The 24,226-nt window shown below is 38.1% G+C and overlaps 1 protein-coding gene across 3 annotated transcripts in view; it reads left to right on the top strand.

Annotated features, from left to right (window-relative positions):
• LOC150078008 (PHD finger protein rhinoceros-like) overlaps positions 1-24,226 on the top strand; it is a 268,851-nt gene that overhangs the window by 84,434 nt on the left and 160,191 nt on the right. For all 3 annotated transcript variants that reach the window (XM_090385480.1, XM_090385481.1, XM_090385479.1), the window contains exon 5: positions 22,613-22,692. In XM_090385480.1, the coding sequence (XP_090241606.1) occupies positions 22,613-22,692 (80 nt within the window). The remainder of the gene's footprint in view (positions 1-22,612; positions 22,693-24,226) is intronic.

Here is a 24,226-nt window from a genome sequence, read left to right as displayed (position 1 = left end):
AAATAATTAGGTTTTATTGATAGAATTTATAACATGAGGATTGTTCAAAACAGTACTGGCGAAACTGCAAAGTGCTGTAGGTGATATATGAAAGGAGTCTTTCCACTCAATGTCTCATAAATGTACTGTTTTTGATGCCTTATCTACAGAAAAGGCATGCAGCATAAATGTACTTTTGCTGCATGCCTTTTCTGTAGATACTTCCATGAGCACTGTTCTTCTGAATTTTCTTCCATAATTCCTCCTCTGTCTTCCAAACCAGTCTGAACATGCGCCCAGCCAGCTAATATCCATTGCCTTTTACACGTTTGGATCAAGCTTACAGAAAGCCAGAGATTACTTTGAGAGAATGTAGTCATTAAATATTTGTAAATAAAGACTACATTTTGTAACAGCACAGTTTTGGGACTACTTTAAATAGCAGCTGATTTTCAAGTCTTACCTGTGAATCAGGTATGCCAAATCCTGTGCTTGCACCTTTATGCCGATGCAGCTGTTAGTAACTCTGTATGTATCTCCAACGTGCAAGGTCCATAGCATTTTGAATGCTTAGTATTCTGGAGGTGACTATTCAGGCATAAATCAAAGTAAACAGGCAAGGAGTTACAGCATATACACTCACAGAGGGAGTGTGAGTGTAGATTCTATAACTTCTTGCCTATTTACACACTCACAGAGGGAATATGCTGAACTTTTGGGACAATCTTATATCTTATGTCAAGCAGAAGTCATGTCTTTTGAGGTAATCTGGTTATCACAATGAGAATCAATATTGTTCATGCCAACTGGGCTAGCCGGGTGGGTAAAGTGCTTGCCTGGCAACCCAAAGGTCACGAGTTCGAATCCCGCCTTGGGCTTGGATATCACGATGGTGCCGCACTATCCGGTTGGATCTTACAGCCATGATACACGAAGGAAGCAGGAAAAAACTGGTTCCTTTGTGTATTGCCCACATCATACGAAAAAAATATATATGTATATATATATATAAATATGTCTTTAAAGCAGATTTTGCAGGCCATTGCTAGATAATTGGAGGCTACTAGGCTTTTTTCATACCAACTAAGAATACTGTTCAAGGTTTAGGCCTAAATGGATGTCAGATTAACTAAAGAGATTCGTGGCAGAGAATAAACATGTGTGGGATGCATATAAATTATCAAGTGAGACAGAAGTCTTTGGTGGATATAAGCTAGTCTGTAATCAAGTCACAAAGGAGGTTAGGCAGGCGAAGGCAGATTACAAGAAATCTTTGGCAGAGGATGCAAAGAAAAACAGCAAAAAGAGTTCTTTACTTATGTAAACTTTAGAAGGAAAGGGATGAATCAGATTGGTCCACTTAACATAGATGGTTTGACATTGATAATCCTGCTCAGGTAGCTGGTAAACTGAATGAGTATTTTGCATCTACGTTCACACATGAGTTATTCAAGGAAGAAGTTATTCAAGAGAATGCCAGAAGTTTATCAAACTCTAACAGGAAGCTAAATGATTTTGTAATAACTGAGAGCAAAGTGGAGGAGAAATTGTTAAAGTTAAAACATACGGAAGGAACTGGCATGGATGGGATCTATCTAGTTATATTAAAAGAGGCAGTAAAGTAAGTAAGAAAAACCTTAGCCATAATTATGAGAGCTTCCATGGACTGGAGGTGTGCAAATGTATCACCAATACCCAAAGGTGACAAAAGTAGCTATAGACTTGTTAGTTTAACTTGTGTTCTGGGGAAAATAATGGAGTCACTGGTTAAAGAAGCATTGCAGGATCATCTAGACAAGACTGCAGTAATATTTAAGACACAGCATTGGTTTGTTAAAGGGAGGTCTTGTCTTGTCTGACCAATTTGATTGGATACTAGGATCTGATCATAAAGGAACTGGATGCAAAAAATAATTTTGAAATCATATTCTTGGATTTTAGAAAAGCTTTTGATACTGTTGCACGTGGAAGATTGCTGTACATATTGGAGTGGTATGGCTCTAAGGACAAGTTGCTACAATGGATAAAGGGATTGTTGAGTGGGAGACAACAGAGAGTGGTAATCAGTGGACACTGCTCTTTGTGGACTAACGTTTTTAATGGAGTTCCCCAGGATTCTGGGCCCATTGTTGTTTTTTCGTATTCATCAGTGATATTGATGAAGGTTATATCAGGCTTAATGTCAATGTTTGCAGATGATACAAAAGTTAGCAGGGTTTTTAATGACAGTGTGCTACTGCAACAGAATCTAGATAAGTTGGGCTAAAGTTGCTGAGAAGTGGCAACTGAAGTTTAACATTGACAAATGCAAAGTACTGCACATGTACTTTGAGAGTACTTTGTATTTGTAACAGTAACCCAAGAGAAACGTACCAACTGTGTGGTACTAAGGGAAGTGGAGAAAGAAAAAGACCTTGGTGTAATTGTGCAGTCAGATATGAAATTCGCTGAGCAGATGGGCTGCCAGAGCAGGTCATGGAATCTTGTAAATGATATATAGGAATTTTGATAGGGACAAGGAGATGATTATCTCGTTATACAAGTGCAGGTCTGGAAGCCTCATTTTAAGAAAGTAAGTAGAGTTGCTAGAACAAGTATAAAGAAGGGCAACAAGATTGGTGAGGGGAACGAAGGGTGCTCTTACCAAGAAAGGCTTAAATTCTGCAAAATTGCAGCTTCTGGAGACTAGGCACCTGCAAGGTGATCTGATTGAGGTGTATAAGAACTGAAATGGGTTGAACAAGCTTACTGCTGATGGGATTCTTCCTCTTGCACAGATTATGAACCTGAGGGGGGGGGGGTATAGTTCAAACTAAGGAAAGACAGTTGTAGATGTGTGGAAATTTGTCTTTAGCCAGCGATTAGTTGATTGCTGGAACAGACTTCCATCTTTTGTTGTGGAAGTTGATAGCTTAAATAAATTTAAGGCTGAACTAGATAGGCATTTGGAGTGAATAAGTTGGTGAAATGTGTTTTTTTTTTGGCTGATGCTGCATAAGCTTACTTTCTTGCATCATATGCCTCTGCTAATGCTAATTCACTGGATAAATTCCTCATAGAGCATTGATAATGCTTTTTCCAGAAATTCTGATCAGAAACTGCAGTGATTGCAACTGGTAACACTAGGATCTTTTCGTACTTTTTTTTTGACTGTAAGGTAAAATGTTGCTTGTCTATGAATTTTTATAAACCAAAAATGTAAAAATGTAGCAAATAGACAAAACAGAAATAACAAGAAGCAAAGTTGATGTGCTTATTGATTTTACAGAGGTTATCATGGGAATAGTAAATACAGTCGAACTTTTTTATAACGAGCATCAAGGACTGACAAAATTTTCTTGTTATAACCATTACTCACTATATTAGTGATGAGTTAAATCTACCTCCTATTTCTTTTAATTCTTAATAACTTGATGAAAAGATAGATTCAAAAATCAAAAGAAATATTAGACAAAAAAAAATATAAGTATATACGTACATATTATTTGTATTAATATTTTTGTATAAACTACAATACATTTAATATTAAACACAAGTTATTTGTCTGTAATTTTAAAATATACTCTTAATACTAAACACAATTTATTTCTCCATTATTAAAAACAATACTAATTAATAATTTCAATTAGTCTTTTTATTTATAAATTTTAAAATTGATGTTTGTTTTAAAGATTTCACTTTGATATTTTTCAAGTTTCCCCTTAAAGCACTCAATGTATTAAAAGTCTCATTATTTGCCTCAGTTCCTTCAAAAAATTGACTAATGTGTCCATTGCACATTGAGCTTGAGAGATTGTCGGCACTGATTTTGATTCACTTTCACTTGTCATCATATCATCATCACAATCATTGTCTTTGTTGACACAGCATCTATAGTGTCACTCTCTGTAGGAAGACCACTGGTTAACAAGTTGTCATCGACTTGTACAAATTCATCGATGTTATTATTAAAACTCACAACATTGTCACGTAGCAACCATTGGGATAATGGTAAGTTGTTTTCATTTCCATTATCTTCATTTACGATTGAAATTTCATTTGAATTTAATTTTGATTTCTTGGAGCAATTTGATATGGTTGTAGAAGTAACGTTCCATGCATGATTCAATAAATTTATTGCGTCCATTATCGATATAGACTCATTAAGTTTCTGTTCTCTTTGACTGATTAGATATAGCACTATAAAATCTTTTATAAAATCCTTTCAAACCCTTGATTACACCTATGTCCATTGGTTGTAAAGTTGACGTCACACGGGGAGGCAGAAAACACTAGCTTATTGTTGGACAAATTTTGAATCTGGGGATATGCAGAACAGTTAGTTATCAACTAACCATAAAATATTTTTCTTCTTTTTGAATAGCTCCTTATTCCAATCATTTATGTATTGCCAAAAAATATCCAAAGTCATCCAAACTTTCTTGCTCGGAGTGTGATCCACAGGGAGTTACCCTATGTTTTTGAAACACTGAGGTTTTAATGATTTTCTGATAAACAGTTTTTTTTATCAGTTCCTGTCATATTTGGGCATATGAGCACCATCAAGAGAGTCTTTGATTTTTTTTCCACCAACACCTTTTTATCTCTGAATTTAAATGAATCGGGTGTCAAATTATAAAAAAGTTCTGTTTCGTCGGTGTTGTAGACGTCTTCGTCATTGAACTCTCTCCTGATTTCTGCACAAACACGGTCAATCCATTCATTTGCCATTATTGGATCTGAAGAATGAGATTCTCCACTAATTTTTGGCATAAACAATGTTATGTCAGTTTTTAAATTGATCCAGCAAGTCGTTGTTACGTACAAAATCGTCACACCCAAATTGTTTAGCAAATTTTTCACTTGAGCCTTCAAGATCGGACTGTCTATTGAAAATACAGCACTTCTTTGTGTAGTGAACCACTGAAGCAATGTTTCATCGACGTTTGTAATCTCGCACTTATTAAATGTATTTTTTTTTTTTTTCTGTTATGTTCTTTTCCAGTGTTGTCGATATGTAAACATGTTTATTCTTCTACAATTTAACGCACTTCAATGTTTTTTGCATCATGTTCTAACTCACGAATAATTTACTTTATCGCGAATCGAGAGGCGCTTTCTTTTGTCAGTAGACATATTTCCGAAGGAAGGGTTCGTTTCTAATTTATTTTACTTTAATATAACAGTAAAGTGATCTCTGTACAAAGTTCTTAGAAGTCCCATTTCCAAAATTCTTAGAGGTCCCGTTTCCAAAATTCTTAGAAGTCCCGAAATAAATTTATGGTTCAGTGAATACAAGACAATCTGTAAATAGGGTAATGCGACAAGCAGAACGCCAATGCACTATTGGCATCCTCCATCCCCAAAAGGACAAGGTCATGAACCGACTGCTAATCTGATGCGGGTGGTCATAAAAGCTAGCCACCCTTTTCATTTTTATCTATTCCAAGAATTGGGTTTTTTCGACTATCCAAGTAATTAAGAATGCTTGCATAGTTACCAAAATTTGTACACTATATCCGTGTAGTATGCTCGTTGTAACAGTGAGTGACTGTATGGGAATACTCATAAATTAAAATCATTATGGCTTTTTGCTCATTACAGCATGATCTCGTTATTTCCGTGCTTATTATAACCAGGTTCAACTGTATATATAGAAATGAAGAATGGTAAAAAACATAAATAACACAATGAGTCGAATTTTTCCAAACTAAAGCAGCAATGTAGTAGGAAATTCATGCTTATGATAATTTTTTAATATAATAAATTTTTAAAAGGGGAGGCATTTAGCTTTAAAATTTTGCTTTTATATATTTAAAAATGTATATAAATAAAAATAATGAACATATGCCATGGTTCCAAATGTATTCTCTTAATTATAAAAGTAAACTATTTTTAGAATTACCAAGGACATAGAACACTTCTATACTCTGTAACAGTCATTTTTAATAGAATACCTTTTAGTGCACTACTTATTCAAGTATTGAACATACATTATACTGTGAAAAGTAACCAGACACCTGCTTGTTTCAAAGAACCTTTTATTGATACAATATTCAGTAATGTATCAGCCCATCCTTAGCCTTAAATCCACACCATATTCTTATTGTTAGACTTCAAACCAATTTTGATAACAGGAACTTGGAATTTTGATCCATTCCTCCTTCAGTGCAATGATAAATTCAACTGCTACTTGTGAGCATGTTGGCCTGATCTAAAAGCTGATGTACCAGTTCATTTCATAAGTTGGGGTTAAGGTCAAGGGTCTAGATAGGCCAGTAAAGCTTTTGCATCTCCATCTTCAAATTAATTGCTACAGGCTGTGCAATGATATGGTGTATTGTCATGCCGAAATGATGTACAGTCAGTCCCCGTATAGCATGATAATTGTGTTCCTATAAACTCTTGTGCAATGCAAAATCATGCAATATAAATAACAGGCCCTATGGGAAAAATAGGGTTAGGTGCCTACCAACCAAGATTGAACACAACCAAAACATTACCAAACACAATAAATAATCGTAATAAAATATTGCTAATGCTTTTGCTTCTTCATAAGCAGACTTGTTCTTTGTTTGATTTTCTATCCAAACAGATGACAGCTGTTCCATCTCTTCCAATTCCTTGTGTCTTAATCTAATGGATTTTAATTACACTTTGAGTTGTTCCTGCTATCAAAGTTGTTTTTATTTTCTCTGCATTCTTTGTAATTCTCGGCGTTGCCTCATTTAGGTCTGTAGCACGTGCAATATCACATGTTCTTTCATTTTGCTCAAAGCGTTTCAGAATTTCATATATTTTATTTTATTTTTTTCTCTATGGACAGAGGCGGACTGGCCATAAGCCTTACTGGGGACACCCCGGTGGACCAGAGGCCAGAAGACGATGGAGCCCGGTGTGATTTTGGCCATAAACGCTAGTATGAGGCTGCAAATTTTCTCCGATAAGAATTTTTGACCCAGCCCACTTCTGCTTTTCTTTTTCTCTCTGAATCTGTAGTGTCTTCACCAGGACATTTCCTTTTCACACCTTTTAAGTATTTTACTCATTTTTAGAGAAAAAAGCACAATCACAAAATGAGGAGGCAGACTTGATATACATAAACAAAGGTTGTGTGTGTAGCAACTGAATAAACAACACTGTAAAGGCAGAGACACACTATTAACACCTCACTAGCTCACATTTTACTAAAGCACATTTCTGGAGTTCACTACCATAAACAATAAAAACAATTTCCAGTTGCATTTCTGCTAGTGGAATATGTTATAAACTGGTAGTAAACTCGATCTAATTGCACATGCGATAATACCGATAGCTGGAATTGTGCCGGTTTTTACGTTATTATGATGAAATGTGTTTCCCCTTCACTGATATAAAAAACAAAAATACATTTTCAGAATCTTCTCTTCATTCCTGTCGTGTGTTGCGTTCAGTTGGGGTGATTCCGCATTAGACTGCCATTTCTTGTAAACACAAAGGCGAATTGTGTATAAGCGAATTTGGTTCATGTTATATACAATATCGTTCCCCTATTTATAAATCGTGTATGATCGAATTTGTGTAGTGTAAACACGTGTTATATAAGGACTGACTGTATTGTCATTCTGCTTTTTCTATACTGTTGCCACAGTGTAGAAAAAGCAGAATTGTCCAGACTGGCAATGTACTGCATGATATTCATTGTCCCAAGAACAACAATGTTCCAAGCCCAAACCATGAGAAACAACTGAAGACAATGACAGCACCTCTGCAAAACTTTACAGTTGTGATGACACACTCTGGTGAATAATGGTCTGCAGACACTTGCCAGGTCCAAACATAGCCATAGGATCAAAAAACTATACGCCATGATTTATCACTCCATAGCATAACTTTACAACTGTTCTAGGGACTAGTTACAATGGCATGTGCACCAGGAACATATGTGCCGCGTTATAGTAGAACTGACTGTACTCTGAGTTGTGCTAACCATGTCTGCATGATTAGCACAACTCAGAGTAAGATTATGTTCAAATAAGAACATTACAATGTCTGATATTTTTGCGAAAGAACAAAAACAGCATACATTGTGATGTTCTTTCTTTACTTTTCTTTTCTGTTTTTGTTTTTGCTATTTCATTGTCAGGAAGGAAGAGGCAGTGATGGCTCTGAAAAGTGTGCCATTTTTGATTATTACAGATTGCAGTAATCAGTGTGATTCCAAGCTGTATCCCATTGTGGTGAAACTTTTCTTAATAATAATAAAAAAAAGGTGTTGAATCAAAATCATCTTGCTCTCATTGGAAGATGACTCTACAGTGAACAACATTGGGCATTTCTTCTAAACAACCTGAAGGTGTGCATTTGTGTGTGCATGTGTGTGTGTGTGTGGGTGGGTGGGTGTGGAATTCCTTTAAAAAACTGTCTGTCACTTAGTGTTGATAATTTCTCTGTTTTGCTAGACCAGTGGTTTTCAACCGGGGTGCCAGAACAACATTCCGAGGGTGCCGCATAATTTGGATTTAAGTTACTTAAACTTTTTTTTTTAAATTTATGTCACAGTTTACAAAGCTTAAAAAATAGAAATGAAGAGAAGATTGAAATTTTATTTATGTTTTTTATATGATTGAAGATTTCATGGAAATGGAAATGCATTTCACCATAATAACGTGAAATCCCATAGAATTCCAGCTATTGTTATTATCGCAAATGCAATTAGATTGAGTTTACATATGCACTAACAGACAAGCCCAATACACCGGAAAGTGCAAATTGTTTTTATTGTTTTATGGTCGTGACCTCCAGTAATGTGCTTTAGTGAAACGAGAGCATGTGAGCTCGCATAGTGTTTCCAACCTAACGAAAGAATCACAATTTTTCAACAAGCTGGAGTTAATATAGAGTGGTAGGGTAAGCAGATGGCAAAAGTAGCACGGTGCAAAAGAAGAAAAACTGATCAGCTGATATACCTGTACTGTAATGACCCGTGAAACCACAAATTTCAGTTAGTGTATACCCTTGATAGTAAGGTGGACAAGTTTGTTATTAAGAAAAGAAGACATGAAGATGATTGTCGTGAAGGCAAAAAAGAAGACAAACATCAAGATGATTATGGTAAAGACGAAAAAGCAGACAAAGGTGGGGGTTCCAGTAAAGAAGGAATAATTATAACTGTTCCCTCTTTGAGCAAGTCTGCTGTGAAGGTGAGGAAGAAATTTTGTCAGTATTTGGACAGTTATATGGAATATGGATTTACTTGGTGTGGGGATAAAGATAGTCCTAGCCCAAAATGTGTTATCTGTGTTGACATATTGTCTAAAGAAGCAATGGTACCTAGTAAATTAAAGAGACATTTAACCCAAAACCATAGCCATCTGGCTAACAAGCCTAGAGTGTACTTTGAGAGACTTTTAAATAACCAAAGAAAACAGAGTCTAAGTTTTACGAAAATAGCCAAAGTTTCTAATAAAGCTCAAGAGGCCAGCTATTTAATAGCTCAGTTAATTGCTAAAAATATGAAGCCTCACACAGAAGCAGAGACACTTATTCTCCCTGCTTGCAATGCTATAGTAAGGACACTTTTTGGAAACGAAGCAGAAAATGAAGTTTGAATCAACTGATATTGGAAGAAAGGCTCAACTACTCTCATTTATTCGCTTTGTCCATAACGATAAAATAGTAGATCAGTTTTTTGCTGTAAAGAACTAGAAACAACAACGACAAGCCAAGATATTTTCAATACATTAAGTATCTACAGTTAGTCCTCGTATAACACGTGTTTACACAACACGAATTCGACCATACACGATTTATAAATAGGGGAATGATATCTTATATAACACGAACCGAATTTGCTTATGCACGATTCGCCTTTGTGTTTACAAGAAATGGCAGTCGAACGCGGAATCACCCCAACCAAATGCAACACGATAGGAATGAAGAGAATATTCTGAAAATGCATTTATGTGTTTTATATCAGTGAAGGGGAAACACATTTCACCATAATAACGTAAAAACCAACACAATTCCAGCTATCGGTATAATCGCAAATGCAATTAGATCGAGTTTACTACCAGTTTATAACAGATTCCACTAGCAGAAACGCAACTGGAAATTGTTTTTATTGTTTTATGGTAGTAACCCCTAGAAATGTGCTTTAGTAAAATGTGAGGTGTTAATAGTGTATCTCTGCCTTTACGGTGTTGTTTATTCAATTGCTACACGCACCAGCTTTGTCTATGTATGTGTGTCGAGCGTGCCTCCTCATTTTGTAATTGTGCTTTATTACCTAAAAATGAGTAAAATACTTAAAAGGTGTGAAAAGGAAGTGTCCTGGTGAAGACACTGCAGATTCAGAGAGAAAAAGAAAAGCGATATCGATAAACAGAGGCGGACTGGGTCAAAAATTCTTACCCGGGAAAATTTGTAGTGGCCTCATAGTAGCATTTATGGCCAAAATCACATCGGCCTCCGGGGTTTCCCCGGTAAGGCTTATGGCCAGTCCACCTCTGTCGATAGGAAAAAATATGACATTGTGAAACGCTTTGAGCGAAATGAAAGACCATGTGATATTGCACGTGCTACAGACCTAAATGAGGCAACGCCGAGAATTACAAAGAATGCAGAGAAAATAAAAACAACTTTGATAGCAGGAAGAACTCAAAGTGTAATTAAAATCCATTAGATTAAAACACAAGGAATTGGAAGAGATGGAACGGCTGTCATCTGTTTGGATAGAAAATCAAACAAAAAACAAGTTTGCTTATGATAGAAGCAAAAGCATTAGCAATATTTTATTACGTAATAGTCGTAATAAAATACGTAAGTATTTTATTACGATTATTTATTGTGTTTGGTAATGTTTTGGTTTTGGTTTGTGTGTTCAATCTTGGGTGGCTGGCACCTAACCCTATTTTTCCCATAGGGCCTATTGTTTATATTGCACGATTTTGTATTGCACAAGGGTTTCCAGGAACACAACTGTCATGCTATACGAGGACTGACTGTACTTGGAAATTCATGGTTTGTGCTGGAAATCTTGTGTGGGAATTTGTACAGATGGTGCTCCATCAATGGTCGGCTCAGTGAAAGGGTCTGTATCTTTAGTGAAGAAAGTTAACAGTGATGTCATAACAACACGTTGCTTTCTTCATCGTGAAGTGCTGGTTGGGAAAACACTCAGTAGTGATCTGAAAAATGTGCTAGACACAGTTGTGAAAATGATTAACTATATAAAAAGTATGCCTCTTAAATCATGTATTTTTGCCAAACTTTGTGAAGATGTTGGGGCAAAACATGTTAATCTTCTCCTTCATACAGAAGCAAGATGGCTTTTTAGAGGCAAAGAATTGTCAAGAGTATTTGAACTGAAGGGTGAGATTCATTCTTTCTTTGCCATTGAAAAGCAAGAAGAATTTTGTATGTTAGATAATAATTGGTATGCCAGATTGTCTTATTTAGTTGATATCTTTGAAACTTTAAACAAAGTTAATTCCAGTATGCAAGGCAAAGTTGAAAATATCTTATCTTCAACTGAGAGAATCCAAGCTCTGAGAGATAAGTTAAGATTGTGGATCACCATGGTGAAGGGAAGCAAAGTAGATATGCTTCCACACGTTGCTACAACTAAGAATAAAGAAATAATACCATTGATTTCTGAGCATCTTGTAGCACTGTAAAAAAACATTCAGTACTATTTTCCAAACTTGCATACCGAAGACTATGACTGGTTGAAGCAGGGCTGTGCGGTAGATTTTCTCAGTATGATGCAAGTCTTCGAAATGCCACCTCTATTTTGATTTCCCGTATTTTGATTTTGCTGCTTATGCCGCCCCCTTACGGTGCCACCTGATGCGGCCACCTCTCTGTATCATAGCACGGCACGGCCCTGGGTTGAAGAACCCATTTATTGCATTAGTTTCAAGCCATTCTAAGCTCAGTGTCATAGATCAGGAGGAGTTAATTGAAATACGTAACGATGGGCACTTTGAAATTAAAACATAAAGAAGTATCTATTGAAGAATTCTGGATAGAGATGAAGAATGAATATCCTCATATTGCAAAAAAAGCTGTGCTAATTCTGTTGCAATTTTCTACATCTTACTTATGTGAGTTAGGATTTTCTGTGCTTATCACTATAAAAACTCAAAAGAGGGAAAGACTACAAACGATTGAGGAAGAAATGAGAGTATGTCTCTCCAGTATTCCACCTAATATCAAAAAGATCTGCGAATCACACCAGGGACAAATATCTCATTGAAAAGTTATAAACAAGTGTTTAAATACCTTCCACTGTACGGTACGTTTTTAATTTTGTAGTTATCCATAATTGATGTTTATTTAGTACCTGTATATAAAGCCCCTCGACGTGGGCACCTGTACGTGGTGAGGGGACCTCCCAGTGACGCTGCTGGACTTTCAGACTAGCGTCACTGGGATCCAATGCCCACAGCCCAGGTTCCAGGCTTACATCAATGGAATCCGGCGTGTTTGCCGTGCGCTGCGACCCGTGGAAATTCGGAAAGGGGGATCCTGGTGGTTGAGGGGCCCAGCTTCAATACACCACTTTGGCCCCTGCTTCGACAAGACGGGTGGTCCTGGAGGGCCCGGCTAGGATAAATCGGCTAGTAGGCTCGCCTGCGAGGGTCAACCATGTCAATGCCACGCCCCTACCCTCATGGTCCGAGGGACAGGATTCAGGCTGGCGGCGGTGCGGGTATAGTGTCTGGGTAGCCCTGGCGTCCCACTCCCAAGCGCATTTATTGCATGCCGGGTAGTGGGCGTCCCTTTGGGCTCCGTGGTGGGTGGGGAGCCCGGGCACTGAACCATATAAAAAACTTCATGAATCCTGATAAACTTACTTCTTCAGGGGCCCCAACCCGGTCCCTATCTGAAAACATAGACGGAGAGGCAGATAATATTATTGCGACAAAGAGGCAGCGAACAGAAATATCATCAGGGCCTCTTCCAAGGTTCCTAATTATGCACTCAACAAGTGAAAAACCGATTGGAAAAATGTCACCCTTCTTTATCCAAAAAGGGTTGGATGGGTTAGCAGGTTCACCCAAGTCAGTTAAGAGGCTCCGTTCTGGGGACCTCTTGATTGAAACAAAAAATGACAGGCAGTCCGAACATCTACTCCGAGTAACATCAATCGGAGGAATCCCTATAACGGTGACACCACACAGAACACTCAATTCATCAAGAGGTGTCATTTCGGAGTGGGACCTTCTCGACGTAACCGAGGAGGAAATCTGCTCCGAATTAAAACCACAGGGAGTTATTGCCGTCAAGAGAATTACTGCGCGAAGGGATGGAAAAATTGTTAAAACCAGGAGCGTTATCCTGACTTTTAACTCTCCTAAACCTCCTGATGAGATTAAAGCTGGATACATCAACTGTTCAGTGCGTCCATACGTTCCAAACCCTTTATGGTGTTTTAAATGCCAGAAGTATGGACATTCTCAAATGGCCTGCCATGGAGTCCTTGCATGCGCTCGATGCGGTGCAAAGGACCACGAAACAACAGCATGTTCAGCCGCAAAACCCACCTGTATTAACTGTGAAGGCGAACACCCGGCCTACTCACGAGCATGCCAGAGGTGGAAAGAAGAAAAAGAAATTCAACGGCTGAAGGCAGAGCTAAATATATCATACCAGGAGGCAAGGAAGTCGGTCAAACCCCTGAATATCAACAAACCTACCTACGCCCAGAAGGTAGCAGGGAGATGTTCCGTCGGAACTCAGATGGACATGACCATTCCTCCAAAGGAGTCTTTCACTCAAATCGTGCGGTATCTCTTAAGTTCTCAAAAACCTGCACAAAAGGACCAATCAGCTGCCACTCCTATATCGGTACCTCCTAATGCTCCACAAGTAACAAAGATAATTATGAAAGAAAAGAATAAGAAAGGGGAAGTCCCCCCCCCCTAGTACCCAAGAAAAGATGGATGTGGAGCAGAAGGAGGTACCCGAAGATTCAGTTTTGGAACTCTTTGCGGAGGAGGAAATGGACACAGGACAGCGTCCATTCTTCCCCAAAAAAGACAAATCCAAGACTGATAAAAGTAAGCCCTCAGCACCTCGGAAGCCGCCTGATGGACCCACCAAGCCAAAATAATGGCTAAATTCCTACAATGGAATTGTCGTGGATTCCGGCGAAATATTGATGACATCAAGGCCCTCCTGAAAAAGCACGAGCCAGTTTGCTTTTGCTTACAGGAGACATATCTAAAGGCAAATGATGGTCCCACCATGCACAACATCACATTTTTTCGAAAGGATAGAATTGCGGATGGCCCTGTACATGGGGGAGTGGCTATCCTTGTGGGTAACCAGACCCCAGTGCAGTCCTTGCTAATTACAACCAGCATAGAGGCTGTTGCAATTCGCCTTTCAGTGGGTTTTTTATTAACTGTGTGCTCCATTTATTTGCCACCTGGGACTGACATCTCCCAGGCAGACCTTGATGATCTTCTTATGCAGCTGCCTCCCCCTTTCTTACTTCTCGGGGATTTTAACGGACATAACACCCTGTGGGGTAGTGCTAACATCAACGGATGGGGACGTGTCATAGAACGTATGCTCAATGACCTTTCCCTTCTAAATACTGGAACAAACACCTTCTTCCACATGCCTACCTGTACCTTTTCTGCCATTGATCTCTCTATCTGCTCCCCTTCTCTACTCCCTTCACTCACTTGGGAAGTGGAGGAGAATCCATACGGAAGCGATCACCTCCCCGTGATAACCTTGTTACACAGTGGGAGACCATGTCTTCCTTTTAGGTTACCACGGTGGAAGTTTGATCACGGTGACTGGAATGCCTTCCAACATCAGGCAAATTTCGAACTCAGTACAGTCAGTCGGGAGCCGATCAATGATGCAGTAAAATACATCACAGAAATCATCGTCCAAGCAGCTGCTAATGCTGTCCCAAAAACATCTGCCCGGTTTCCACCATTTTCCAAACCTTGGTGGAATTCACAATGCACAGCAGCAAAAAAGGCTTATAAACAACCTTATAACCTTCAAACGTGCACGAGCCAAAGCACGCTACATCCGCCGTCAGAGTCAAAAGGAATCGTGGATCCGTTTTACTTCTTCAGTTACTCAGTCCACTAGTACTAAGTTGGTCTGGGATAAAATCCGGAAAATGAAGGGGAAATATACATCCCACCCTTCTTCAATCCTAGATTATAATGGATGCGCTATTGCAGATCCAACTGCAATAGCCAGTGCTCTTGGGGAAACATTCTATAACATCTCTGCAACATCTTCATATTCCCCAGAGTTCCTGGTCCTGAAATATAACATCGAAAAACAGGCACTTAATTTTAAGTCCCAGGGCCTCTATCCCTACAACAGGCCATTCACTATAGAGGAACTGAAAAGAGCCCTCGCTCTTTCGAAAGCAAGTGCCGTTGGACCAGATGGCATCCATTATGAAATGATTAAACATCTTTCACCAAAATCTATGGATTGTCTGCTCCTTCTGTATAACAGAATCTTTACTGAAGGGCAGTTTCCGGACTCCTGGCGAAAGGCAATCGTTTTTGCCTTTCCTAAGCCAGGAAAGGATCCAAAAGTCACCACCAATTATCGTCCTATTGCTCTGACTAGCTGTCTGTGCAAAATCCTGGAGAGAATGGTTAATTCTCGTTTAATATGGTATCTCGAAACAAATGACCTTCTCTCCAACATCCAGTGCGGCTTCCGAAGGAACCGGTCCACTTTGGACCATCTTATTAGATTGGAAGCATCCATCCGGGATGCTTTCCTAAAACGCGAACACTTGGTGTCGGTGTTCTTTGACATGGAGAAAGCGTATGACACAACTTGGAGATTTGGCATCTTAAAAGATCTGCATAGCCTTGGCCTTAGGGGGCAACTCCCCATTTTTATTAAAAACTTTTTAGTCAATTGATCTTTCCAAGTTCGTGTGGGATCCTCACTCTCTCGTCCCTTCAGCCAAGAGGAGGGAGTACCACAAGGATCAGTATTAAGTGTCATGCTTTTTGCCATCAAAGTCAATTCCATCACAGAACAACTTCCTCCAACTGTAAACTGTGCTCTCTATGTTGATGACTTTAGCATATTTTGTCAGTCATGCAACATGAGGGTTATTGAAAGACAACTGCAGAAAGCCATTGATCGCCTTAATTCCTGTGCACTTGCTAATGGCTTCAGGTTCTCGCCGGAGAAGACCGTTTGCGTACACTTTTGTCGCAAGCGTAACTTCATCCTGAACCTGAATTAAGGCTTGGACTAAATGTTATTCCAGTAGTGTCAGACACAAAATTCTTGGGGCTTGTGTTTGATAAAAAGTTGACCTTTCTCGAACATATTCGTCAACTTCGTACAAAATGCACGCGGAGACTCAATATTCTCCGCTCTCTCTCGTCGACACGTTGGGGAGCAGATCGATGCACCCTACTACGGCTTTACCGTGCACTTTTACGACCCAAATTAGACTATGGGGCCCAGGTATACTCCTCAGCCAGAGAGAGTGCCCTTCGATGGCTTGACCCTGTCCATCATCAGGCCATCCGTATCGCTGCTGGAGCATATCGCACATCTCCTGTCCAGAGCCTATACGTCGAAGCAAACGAACCATCATTATCCCTTCGACGTAAGCAGTTGTCTTTAAACAATGCTTTAAAGTTGAAATCCCTGCCAGACCATCCTACGTGGACATCCATTTTTGAGCCACGTTGGCAAAACTTGTACAATACCCGTAAGACTGCCAACCGACCTTTTGGCATTCGTGTCCAAGAGCTATTCAGAGAGTTTAACATCATGGTAGACAAGGTTGCACAAACACGAAAAGAAATTATTCCACCCTGGTATGCTCATCCGCCACTGTGTGACTTTTCCCTTAAGAAATGGGTAAAGTCTGAGACCTCATCATCTGTCTACCAGAAGCTCTACTCTGCACACCAAGCTGAGCACTCAGACTTCCTGCCCGTTTACACAGACGGCTCGAAGTCTGAATCGTGCGTAGGATCTACTGCTGTCTTTCCGGACACTATAATATCTCAGCAGATTCCTCCCGAATCCAGCATATACACTGCAGAGCTGTATGCTATAGAGCTAGCCTTGGATCACATTCGAACTTGTCAATTCCAAAGGTCAATAATATATTCTGACTCTTTGAGTGTATTACAGGCTTTATTATCTACGAGACATAATTCTCATGCAGTTCTTTGTCGGGTTCAGCAGAAGAGACATTCTCTTCATGAATGCAAGTTTGATATCCGCTTCTGCTGGATTCCTAGCCACATTGGGATAAAGGGAAATGATTTGGCTGACGCTGCAGCCAAATCAGCAACACCCACTTATAATCATTGCCTGTCAGTCCCCTATACGACTACAGGCAAATAATACGCAACAAGATATATTCCCAATGGCAAGAACTATGGCACAGACAGAGAACAAATAAATTATATCAAATAAAGCCTGTAATAGAAACATGGCAGTCTAGTCTGCGCAGGAATCGGAGCGAGGAAGTTGTTCTTGCTCGACTCCGCATAGGACACAGTCATCTGACACATTCTTTTCTGCTGAGGGCGGATGACCCTCCTATGTGCGAGTCTTGCGACACCATTTTATCAATAAAGCATATTTTAATAGATTGCGTTAATTTTACCTATGTTCGCAATATATATTTTACCGCTTTTACTCATCCGACTGAGCCTTATACACTCAGTCAGATTTTATCAGACAACGACCACGTGTCAGCAGTTTTTAAGTTTTTACAAGCTATTAATATATACACACATATATAAATTGGATAATTTACCTTTAAACTTATACTGCCTTATATATATATATTTAAACTTATACTGCTTTAAATATATTTATATATATATATAAAAATAACAATTCGGCGAGGTAACCTTTTTAAAGGTTACCAGAATTTATCTTTATTGTTATTTTAATCATTTCCTGGCGCAGTATAGCCTTAGTTGTTTTTGCGCCAATAAACCCCAAATCAAATCAAATCAAACCTGTATATAAAGAATAAAATTATTACATAAGTACACAGTATATAATTTGTATTATGAATTGCAATTTCGTTTATAATTATTATTATAATAACTATCATATAGCATATATATTTTTTAATATTATATATTATATATATGTCTGTGTGTATTTGTACACACACACACACACAGTTTATTTTTATTTTTCCGCAATTTCATCTGTTTTTAACTCTTTGGTATAACATTTATATGATAGCAAATATATATATATATATATATATATATATATATATATGTGTGTGTGTGTGTGTGTACGTACACACTCACACACAGAAGAATCGGATCTAACGGCAGATATTTGAGTAGGGGTGCCACAGAATAATATAAATTACTTAATGGGTGCCATTATCAAAAAAAGGTTGAAAACCACTGTGCTAGACCTAAGAACTGGAATAGCAAGGATATTAAAAGGGGAGATTAAGCACTTGGTGGTAATAGGTTGTCCTTGTTTTCTCATTAATTTGTGCATTGAAAAGGGGGGCTGCATGCCTTCATGTGAAAGGGATCAATATTTGGTGAACACACTATCTAGAAAGAGGTGCTAAAAGGTAATACAGATTAAAAACTGTTTCAATGAATACATGCCACTGAAGTAAAAAAGAATTTGAAGCATGTATGCCTCAAATTTTTTGGATTAATAGTTCAACTATTTAGACTGGTAGAACAGTTTCAGCATGTGAAAAGTTGATTTAAAGAAGAGGTAACAAGTGTCAAAAAGAGTCTTATCAGCTCATTTCTAAGTTACCAAATTGAAAAATACAAGCAGTTGCTATCGAGTGGTACTGACTCAGGTCTAAATCCAATTCGTGATCCAAAAGAAATTTTGAAAAAGAACAAATCAAAGGTCTGTAATTACTTGTGTCACCCTTTGATTCTCCTTTGTGAATTGGGGTCACATTTGCACATCTCCAGTCCATGGGGAGCTCCCCTGAGTTCAAGGAAGCTCTCATATTTATGGCTAAGGGTTTGCTTACTTCATTTGCTGCCTCCTTTAATGTAACTGGATAGATCCCATCCACCCCAGGTGCCTTTCTTATGTTTAACTTCTGCAATTTCTCCTCCACTTTGCTCTCAGTTATAATGAAATCATTTAGCTCCCTGCCAGGATTTGATAAACTTCTGGCATTCCCCTCCCTGAATAACTCCACATGTGTGAATGTAGATTCGAAATACTCATACTCATTTAGCTTGTCATCTACCTCTACAGGATCCTCAACAGTCGAACCATCAATATCAAGGGGACCAATCTGATTCATCCCCTTCCTTCTAGAGTTTACTTAAGTAAAAAAGAACTGTTTGCTGTTTTTCTTTACATCCTTTGCCAAAGATTTCTTGTAATTTGCCTTCGCCTGCCTAACCTTCTTTGTGACTTGATTACAGACCAGCTTATATCTACCAAGGACTTCTGTGTCACCTGATAATTTATGTGCATGCCATGCATTTTTCTTCTCTGCTACGAGTCTCATTAGTTCATCTGACATCCATTTAGGCATTTAGCCTAAACCTTGAACAATATTTCTTAGTTGATATGAAAAGCCTATTAGCTTCCAAGATTAATTCTTTGAATGCTTCCCATTTAGAATTTGTTGTTGGTAGCATCATCAGTTGGTCTCACTGTATAGAATTTAAAAACTGTCTCAGACCACTGTGGTCACTTTTGCAAATGCAAAAAACCCTTCCCTTTCTTGCTGACGGTTGTTACAACTTTGAGTAAATCCCACATCAGCACATTGTGATCACTACCATCTAGCAGTTCCTTTATCAGTGTTGTTATCAGTGGGTACCGTTCTTTGTAGACCAATGTTATTAATGGGGTTCCACAGGATTAAGTGCTCTGCTCATTGTTTTCCGTGTTTATTAATGATATTGATGAAGGCATATTGAAATTGGTGTCTAAATTGGAAGATGATGCAATGGTTGTTAGTGGTTAATGATAGTAATCAGAGTATGCTATTGTAACAGCATCTAAAAAAATGAGGCAGATTGGCTGAGAAGCGACAGTTGAAGTATAACATTGACAAATGCAAGGTACTATTTCATACGGGTTGCAGTAATCCCGGATTAATGTGCCAGCTTTGTTATACCACATTCAGGGTAGTGAATGAAAATGACCTGTGGGTAATTGTGTAGTCATATATGAGGTTTAATTAGAAGTGCAGACCGGCTGCCAGGACAGATTGTGTAGTTCTTTTGATAATATACATGAATTTTTCCCGTTTGGATAAGTATGTAATTATCCTATCATATAAGGCAATGGTTAGGCCACATGTTTACTGAATGCAGATCTGGAGGCTTCATTTTAGTAAGCATGAGAATTTTTTTGAATTTGTGCAGAGAAGGGCAATAAGATTAGTGAGAGAAACAAAAGGGTGCTCTTACCAAGAAAGGCTTCAGTTCTGAAAATTGCAATATCTAGTGACTAGGCAACTGTGAGTAAATCTGATTGAGATTTTTAAGATTTTGAATAGATTGAGTAAGCTTAATGCTAATGGAAGCCTTCCTCTTGTTTGGACTGTGCCCATGAGGGGGCATAAATTTGAATTGAGGATGGTTGCTGATTGAATGTGTGAAAATTTGCCTTCAGCCAGTGGGTAGATGATCATTGGGAACAAACTTTCATTTGATATTGTAGAGGTGGGTAGTTTGAATAAATTAAAGTACTAGACAGACTGTTAGAGGAGATGGATAGGTGATATGGGAAATGTTTTTTTCCCTCCCCCTCTGTTTTTGGCTGATGCTGTGTAAGCTTGCTTTCTCGTATCATTGCCACTACTAAGTTATCTTCACTTGTGCTGAAAGTCTGTTTGTGTTTGTCTCTTCTGACTTGAAAAGAAATGTCATGATTTTGATTTTGGAGTCTAAAAAAAGAAAGGAGTCTGTTCTTTTAGCCTTAGCAAAGGCACATGATGCAAGAAAGCGAGCTTATATAGCATCAGCCAAAAAAAAAAACAAAATAAAACCACTTATTTCACTCATCCACTCACTCCAAATATTTGTCAAGTTCTGCCTTGAATCTGTTTAAGCTATCAACTTCTACAACGACAGATGGAAGTTTGTTCCAGCAATCAACCACCTGCTGGCTAAAGGCAAACTTCCGCACATCTATCCTACAACCGTCTTTCCTCAATTTGAATTTATGCCCTCTCAGGTGATTATTCTGAGCAAGAGGAAGAATCCCATCAGCATTGAGCATGTTCAAACCATTCAAGACTTTATACACCTCAATCAGATCACCTTGCAGGTGCCTAGTCTCCAGACACTGTAATTTGCAAAACTTAAGCCTTTCTTCGTAAGAGCAACCCTTTGTTCCACTCACTAATCTTCTTGCCCTTCTCTGTACTCATTCCAACAGCTCTATATCCTTCTTAAAATGAGGCCTCCAGACCTGTATACAGTACTCAAGGTGTGGCCTGACCATTGCCTTATACAAGGGGATAATCACCTTCTTATCCCTCCTAGAAACATTCCTGTATATCATTGACAACACACCATGAGCTACTCTTGCAGACCGTCTGCACTGCTCAGAAAACTTCATATCTGCCTGCACAATTACCCCCAGGTCCTTTTCATTCTCTGCCACTGTCAGTGTGTATCACAGAGTTGATATGTTACTCTGGGATTACTGCTACCCATATGTAATACTTTACATTTGTCAATGTTAAACTTCATTTGCCACCTCTCAGCCCATCTGCCCAAATTTTCTAGTTTTCTTTTGTTTACTTTATTGCTGCATTGACTAGAAGATGCTCAAATTCCCATTGATAAATGATGTTCTTATAAATGGTGATGTAGCACAAATTTAATCAAGTGGATTGGGTTAGGAAAATTTAAGGAGAAAGGAAAAAGTTCAGGATAATTTATGATTTTTTTATATTAATTTTTTTTAATAACTAAACATAATGCTGAGATTTTCAGCATTTACTTAAATACTGTTGTATGGGCTCCAAGAGGCGCCTCCGTAGCCAGGTGGGAAGGAGCAGCAGTGCGTAGCACACGCTTCTTGATTAGACCGGGGTTCGAGCCCGTCACCACCAAATACGGAGGATGCGGAAAGGTCAAGGAATGACCACCGCATATCCCGGAGCAATATGGCCTTAGTTGCTAATGCTCCTAAAAACCAAATAACTAACTAACTAACTATGGGCTCCAAAAATATTGGGTTGCCAAGAATAATGCAACAGTGAATGCCAGGTTAATATAATGTGAAATTCTTTTAGAATTCCATATTTTATCATTCTCTGATAAGCATTTTCTTTCATTTTAGAATAATTTTTTGAGATGTATAATTCTATAAATGCTAATAAGTTATTCTTAATAGGGTAGTTTTGTAATATGATTTTAATTTAGCTATTCATGTTTAAGTATTGGATAGTACAGTAATATAAATGTACAACAAATTGCATTAATTTATTGTGCAGTAAAAGGTACAGAGGTTAACTATGTAAAGTTTGATGTTGTTGTGCATTTATATTATCAATAAATTTGACAGAGCATTAATGTAATCCCATAACATGATAACTTTAAATTATACTGTACTAAATTCTCAAAAGTTTTGACTAATAAGAATCAAAAAAGGAATAATTTTATGTTAGTGCAGTAGCATGTATAATTTTCATTTTATTTTTAAGGTTTTTTGCCATCAAATTGGGCAGAACCCCCTACACCGAAAATTTACAACAGTCATTTTAGGAACAATAAACCTGCAGAGGTATGTATAATAGACTAACAAAAAAAAAGCATTAAAATAATTTTATTTATTTGTAGAATTAAAAATTACATAAGTGAAAGGGGGATAAATTATAGTTCAGATACCTCTGTGATTAGCTAACTACATCTCAGGAAGAGATGCAGTTAGTTATCTCCATTTTGCCAGATTTCTAGTATGTCATTTACCTATGTTTCAGTTTAAAATTTGAATTGTGATTCTTATTTGCGAGAAGAAAAGGCTGATTTCCTCCCGGATGCCATGTTTTTGAAGTTATTGAGGAAATTCTCTGAAGCTTCAATTATCTTTATCTTAAAGAACTTACAAAACTCATTCCTATTTCCCTCAGATTTTCTACTACATGTGACTAAATTTTCCACTTAATCTCCCTTTCCGATTGGCACAACAAAATATGTAAAATCATTTACAATGTGGACACGTAATTACACTTTTTTTTACTGGAAATGTTCAACAATTGCAGCTGCCAGCAAGCAGAATTCGTGAGCTATGCAAGTGATGTGAATATTCTGACTTCAGTATTACAGATAGTACAGTAAAAGTCGCATCCCAAATTAATAACAGGCTTTGAGACTTTGCACCTTACCTTACAAGTTTTTATTGAAAATCAACCCAAAAAAATATATATACTCTTATTGTTTTTGCATTAAAAACAATAAGAATATATTTTTATTGTTTTTCAAATATATAGAGCATCAGTTCTAGAAGTAAACTCTCATAAAATATTTATGTTCTCTTCAACACTAAGGTTAGATTTGTTTTGCAATCAAGTTGAGTTAATTGAAACATGCTAAATGAAAACATCTTATTTCAGATCCAAACATTACTTTATGATACATTTATTCCATTTTCAACTATCTTATTTTGGTTGCAGAAATATGAATATTAGCCCTCCCCCCCCTCTCCACCCTCCCACACAATCTTCAGGGCTGTTAGATCTGTTTAGTACTATTTTTTTGGTGAATTATGCACAAACTAAAGATATTGTTGTCACTCCTTACCATGCAAATGGGCAAAGGCTTCAAGACAACCTTGAACATGATTTTTATGTCTTATATAAACATTTAAAATTGGGGAGAGTGTGAATTTCTTTTCATCCACTTCAAGCTATCTCCCCCCTCCCCTGCATTCTGTTATCCACAGGCTTTGATGAGCTAATTGATTTTTTTTTTTTGGTAGTTGTTGGCACATCGGCTTCTGTGGCCATAATGCACCTCCCAAGGTTTTTGCAGTACTTTGATCCAAGCCCGAGGCGGGATTCGAGCCTGCGACCTTTGGGTTGCCAAGCAGGCACTTTACCCACCCGGCTAACCCGGTCGGCTAATTGATTTTATCCAGTGCATGTATTGACTAGCACCCACACTTTAGATGCTGTTTATTGAAAACATCAATTGATGACCTGGCTTACAGAAGATATCTCTCAACAGTTTCCTCAAGTGATGACCTTGTTTTAAGTTTTCAGTCGTAGGATGTTCTGCAGAAGGTAATCTGTTGATATGGCCAGTATGTTCTGTCAGTT

The sequence above is a fragment of the Mastigoproctus giganteus genome, chromosome 11, assembly GCF_048544385.1.
Source record: "Mastigoproctus giganteus isolate SK-2022 chromosome 11, ASM4854438v1, whole genome shotgun sequence".
NCBI classification, from domain to species: domain Eukaryota; kingdom Metazoa; phylum Arthropoda; class Arachnida; order Uropygi; family Thelyphonidae; genus Mastigoproctus; species Mastigoproctus giganteus.
Note: the sequence above shows the minus strand (reverse complement) of the source record. Positions and strands in the feature narration are given on the sequence as shown.